Source organism: Cyprinodon variegatus, unplaced genomic scaffold (assembly GCF_000732505.1).
Source record: "Cyprinodon variegatus isolate N-32 unplaced genomic scaffold, C_variegatus-1.0 Scaffold1261, whole genome shotgun sequence".
Classification (NCBI taxonomy): Eukaryota; Metazoa; Chordata; class Actinopteri; order Cyprinodontiformes; family Cyprinodontidae; genus Cyprinodon; species Cyprinodon variegatus.
The window spans coordinates 3,815-9,533 of NW_015151714.1; the positions used below are offsets into that span (position 1 = coordinate 3,815).

The 5,719-nt window shown below is 41.7% G+C and overlaps 1 protein-coding gene across 1 annotated transcript in view; it reads right to left on the reverse strand.

Moving 5' to 3' along the window:
* Positions 1-1,844: 1,844 nt before the first annotated feature.
* The window catches only part of slc38a9 (solute carrier family 38 member 9), a 29,209-nt gene continuing 25,334 nt past the window's right edge, over positions 1,845-5,719 (reverse strand). Inside the window, 2 exon segments of the mRNA XM_015401803.1 lie at positions 1,845-3,743; positions 4,988-5,077. Coding sequence (XP_015257289.1) covers positions 3,578-3,743; positions 4,988-5,077 — 256 coding nt within the window. The 3' untranslated portion in view covers positions 1,845-3,577.

Consider the following 5,719-nt stretch of genomic DNA (forward strand, 5'->3'; position numbering starts at 1 on the left):
CATGTCGGAGCAGGCAAGAAAGAGGAAAAGGGCTCTCTACCGCAATAGACATGGTGATTCGTTGCGTTCGCCTGTCTGCTAAGCTCAAAACAACCGCGCCTGGCTTGACGGAGAAACCAGGAGAACAGCTGAGCATATTTACGACAGTGCACTTTTACTTTCGCCCTCTGGGGGGAGCCTCGCTGGAAAATCAACACCGGTTGCATAGTGTACGTTTAATTTGAGCAGGTAAATAAGGTAATCTGCCAATGAGTTTATATATTAAATAAGACAATGCTATTGTTTTTTCTTATTTCAAATGTAAATTGTTTTGTTCCACTGGCAAAGTGTCTCCCTTACGGAAGAGGATTAGGGCCACTGGAAAAAAAAAGTTTACTGATTTTAAAATTTTATTTCAGTTTAGTATGGAAAAAAAGTCAGAATTCTGACTTTTTTATTGTCAGAATTCAGTCAGAATTCTGGGATTAAAATCAGAATTCTGAATTCATGAAAAAATGCACTTATTCTAAGAAAAAACAACTTATTTAGATTTTAAAAAATTGCAGTGCAATGATGGCAGAAATGGACTCTAAAGGCTGGGAACTAAACATGAAAGGAGCATCGTTTTAGGTCACGTCTGATTCATGAATTCATCTTTTAAATCATTCAGCTAAACATCAACATCTGAATTTTATTTGTTCATTTTCATATTATTTTTATTTATTCCAGAGGCTGCAAATCTGGAAAAAATAGGTTCAAATTTTTGCCAGATTTGAGTTATTTCTGCGACTATTCTGGGTTTTTCCTTTTGTCACGTCTTATAGTCACACTGCAAAAATGGTCTAAAAATGAAATTTTTTTTCTTAAAATCAGAGCATTTAACCTTCATTTGAGTAGATAAATAAGTTAATCTGCCAATGGAATCAGTATTTACCCTTAAAATAAGATAAGCAGATATGATCTTAAAATAAGAGACTGCAGTTATTTTATCTTATTCTAAATCTAAAGTGTCTCCCTTAGATTGCTACATTTTAAAAATAGACGTGTTTAGTTTTCATTTAAGCCCATTTTCATTATAGCCTGTTGTTATTTTTAAAAAATAAATAAAAACCATCAAAATAATTAGTTTCATCCAGACTCTTTTCTTGTGGTTGGACCCGGTGCTGCCCCAACTTGTTTTTCACAAAGTTAAATGTGACGCTGTTACCATTAGTTATAAAACTAAGAAAATGAAGTCTAAGGAAGTTTTCATCCAGAATGATAGAAAAATGTTCCTTTAATAGAGTAGAGCAATAAAGATTCTGGCCTAAACATTTATTACTGTATTAATTTTACTTTTATAGTTTAAGTAGTTTTAAAAAAGGGTATTTTTACACTTTTACAGAAGTAAAAAGCTGAAGTCGATCCTGCTGATACAAGCTTTATATCGGGGGGGTTTAGGCTGAGGTGCGTTCAAGTTTAGGCCCAGATGAAGAATCAGTGGCTGGGGGTCAAAGGTCAGCGTTTCATTTGATTGAAAAGATGCTGAAGTCTGTGTGGATCCTGAAAGCTGGGATCTGATCTACAATCATTAAATAAGTGGATCTATAAACGACCTGCTGAAATAAAATCTGTAGAAATAAACCTGATAGAGAGGAGTGTACCTGGACCCGGCCTCCTCATATCCATGAGTTATCCCAAACACGCGGATATTTGAGAAATATTCACAGACATATTTCTCTGAAGGATCCTTTTCCAAGTCGGAACATAAACAATGAATGAAGGAGCTGGATAAAATCATCCTTCTGGCTGCAGAATCGAGTCCAAAAACTCAAACCGTAACGTTCAAATCAACAGAAAATTTAATAAAATTCATAAAAGTACAGAACTTCAACATTTTTACATAAATTCCCTTTTTCCATCATGACCCTGCTGAGATCATGTTAACGTGTGCAGAGAAGACGCTGCGCCTGATCAAAGGCGACTATCGCTCAGAAAGCAGCGACTATCGCAGCTCATGACGCCGATGGCAGGAAGAACACTTTATATGATAGATTATCTCTTTATAAATATCATTTTTATACATTATGGATGGAAAATCCATCAATGAACCAAAGGAACAAAAAAAAGACAGAAAAGGAACTAATGTTGTAAACCAGAAAGAAAATAGAGGAAAAAAGGATCAAAGATCCTTATTTCCATAATAAGGATCATCTGCATTAAAGCAAGGCAGGAAATTCAAACTCATTAATTCATATCTGATCACAATAAAAAAATAGATTCTAGTTTAGGTCCAACAGAACCAGAACGGCTGCAGTCCCACAGTGGGAATTTAGCAGGAACTCCTCTGATTCGCTGCTGAGATTCATCTGACGGCTCCTCAGACTGAACCCATCCAGGCCTCCGTGGTTTAGACCCGGTTCTAACCAGAACATCTGAAAAATCCTGGTTTTAATCAACTGTTGATGGAAACACTGGTTTTAGAAGCTGAAGGACTGTGGATCCAAAACCGAATCAGATCAGAGTCCCACGGGGCCCGATGGCGGCCCCAACCCGCCCAGACGGGCTCAGAGCACGGCTCAGCCATCAGCAGCAGGACAAGAACCAAAGCGGGCGTTCCTCAGGGCTCCGTTCTAAGGTCCTTTAATATTCAGGAGCTCCCATTGGTTGGTGCCATCAGGACTCACTGATGCTCCGCCTTCTGATGGGCCTAAAACAAGCGTAGATCTATGACAGCTAGATGAGAACGCTGGGCGAGGAACAGTGGAAGCGCTTCAGTCTCTACTTTGGCTACTTGTGCATTTAAACAGCTTCTAAGGTGATTTTATTGGCATCTAAACATCATTTCTGATCAGATCAACTTTTAGTTTAAATATTTCCAATCAAAACTTTGACATTAAATTCCCACTAGACTGGAAAAAAAAACCTGCAACCCAAATTCAAAGCAAGTTAATCCTGTGATAAATGTGTTGGTGAAAAAGGGAAACATCTTTAATACTTGATCAGGAAGCTGCTCTGCTAATGAGGAGGTTAACGTTCCTGGAGGTCAGCCGAACTTTTCCATGTTTTCCTGAATGAACAGGGTTCTTCTAACGGAACCAAACCAGAAATCCAGACTCTCTTCCTCCACCCTTTTATTTCCAACAACGCCCCGCCATATTCCTCCACTGGACCGGTTCTGCTCCACCAGAACCAGGAGCTACGGAGCGTTATGTCCGAACCTTCGGAAAACCCTGACGTGGTTTTCCAGGGTGGAGTCTCTGCTGGAGGAACGCTCTGCTAAAACCCGACTCCTGCTCCTTTCTGGCTCCTCTGAGGAGGACATCTGGCAGCCATGGATGAAAGCTCCATCAGATCTCTTTCCAAAGGCTCCATCCTTCCCTCTCCATCACTCATCCACCTTTATAGACCGTCCAGCTGTCATGTCTCTGTGGGTAACTTCACCTGCTCTGGACCTCAGGCCAGATGCTGAATTAGAAATATTAAAGCAAAATGTTGCCGTGTTTCATTTTTATTTTACCTGCCATAGAATCATGAGGTTTTAATACGGGAGAAGGGGAGAAATAAATGTGCAGACGATAAATGTTTGTCTCCTCGTCACCAACTGCAGCTCCAGATGCTACATGAAGAACTGAGCGATGAGGTTGGCCACGCCCAGCAGGATGAGGGCGCTGTGGCAAATGGCCGACAGCCAGGTGAGCTTCCCCTGCTGCTTCAGGGACACCATGTGGACTAAAGCAGGGAGCAGAAACACCAAAGCCAGGCCGCAGATGGCGCCAGAAAACCTGCAGAGAGGAACGGAGAGTTAGCTCCACAGGAGGAAGATCAGACCCAACACCGCCCTCTGCTGGACACAAGTATATTACACAAACATATAACCTGGATAGAAAGAGGCTGCGCTGAAGGAAAGATGTGAACCCTGCAGTGATTATGAAGCTACAGTAGAGGATTAGGGCCATTGAAAAAATGAAAAAAGTTAACAGATTTTAAAATTTTATTTCAGGTTAATATTCTGACTTTCATTTCAGAGTTTCTGATCTTAATATAGATGGGCACCATGAGGGAAGTGATGTGGAGCAACTCAGCTTCACTGACAGAGATGTGAGATGTTTGGGAGGAACAGGAACACATTGGTGGCGACTTTTTCCGTCCCTGGGGGCCCCTGCTGATGCTATTTCATTAATGGAAGATCAGAAGGTGATTAAAACAAGAGAGCTAGTCTGTAAAACAGACATGGTTACAGCTGGATGCTAACATGTTTGTTAGCTGTCAGAATTCAGAAAGAATTCAGAGAAAAAAGTCAGGATGGAGGTGTTACTATATTTGGGTAAAAATGGCCGCTCCCAGACTCTGATCAGAACAAAAAATTTTATTTTTATACTGATTAACTCTAAATTCATGAAATCACCGCAAACGTATTAGTTTTAGGTATAAATAATGATCCATTGATTATTCCTGCGGAGCGGACTTCTCCTTTAATGAAGCTGTTAACAGATGGAGGTTCCAGGAGTCTTAAAGGAGGAGAAAGAGGAAAAACACTAAACTGTCCATCAAGCACAGTTTAACATCCGTTTTCTTCATGGTCTTCTCGCTTGAAGGCAGTTTTAGGGTTTCAGCGTTTTAGCGCCCCCCGCTGGTGAGGCCTGGTGTTCAGAGGCTGAAGGTGTAGCTTTGTGACTTTTATTCATAACTTCTAAACAGTTTTTTTCCTCACAGGTGAAGCTGATGTGGATGAAGGAGTTGATGAGAATGAAATCCAACTAAATGAACTTTACTAAGAGAAATGATCAAAGGAGGCAGAAGCTGCTTTTAAAGCAGAACCGGATGATCCGATTCGTTCTCTCATCAGAGCTTCTAAACGCTCCAAGCTTCAGCAGAGACCTTCTGGAAGCAGCCGGGGTCTCATGGAGCGGATTAAATCGGGGACCGGGGCTCTCAGGGGGAACCCTGGTCTGGTTAGGGTCTGAGGCCAACAGTCCGCCTGAGGAAGCTTCCCAGGATGACATCACCAACAGAGCCGCATACGTACCGTATAATAGATCCGATGTTGGGGTAAAACATGGCCATCAGAACGCCGGCTGCCACTATGAGAACATTCAGCACCAGAATGTGAATGAAACTGTGGAGAGAAGACCAGATGGTTAGCATTTAGCGTTAGCAGAAAACAAACAGCTGATATTTGGAAGAGAGACATAAACCCAGAGAACTCCAACAGCGGATCAGTACCTGAACCGGGAGCAGGGGTAGCTAAAATGCTAAGATAAGATAAGCTGCAATAAGAAACAGCAGCTTGTCTGATTAACTGGTTCAGCTTTAGCCTAGTAAACTAGCCCCCCCCCACCAGCGGCCATTTTTCCCTGCGAGTTGGTCTAGCCTCCATCAAAGCACCAGGCCCTAGAACTGGCCAATCACAACGCAGAGATGTGTTCAGAATTTTTGAATGCAAAGTGGGCGGGGTTCTGAGGACGTGACGACGAAGCTGCACGACGCTGGAGAAAACACAACGAGGAAGATGGCAGCAACTATTGAACAGCAGCATGAACTGCAGCAGCAGCAGCTTCCAATGGAGCGCTCCAGTGAAAGCTGCACGTTCTCTTTCTGTTGTTCAATAAAATACGTTCTAAGATAATCTGAGGCCAGAATATCATACTTTAAAGTGTCACTGTATGGTCCATTTCCGATTTAATGCGTAATTAGTAGAGGTGTAAATAATATAAATAATAATCTTTTGTATCGATGCATCGATCCAACAGCTGATGAT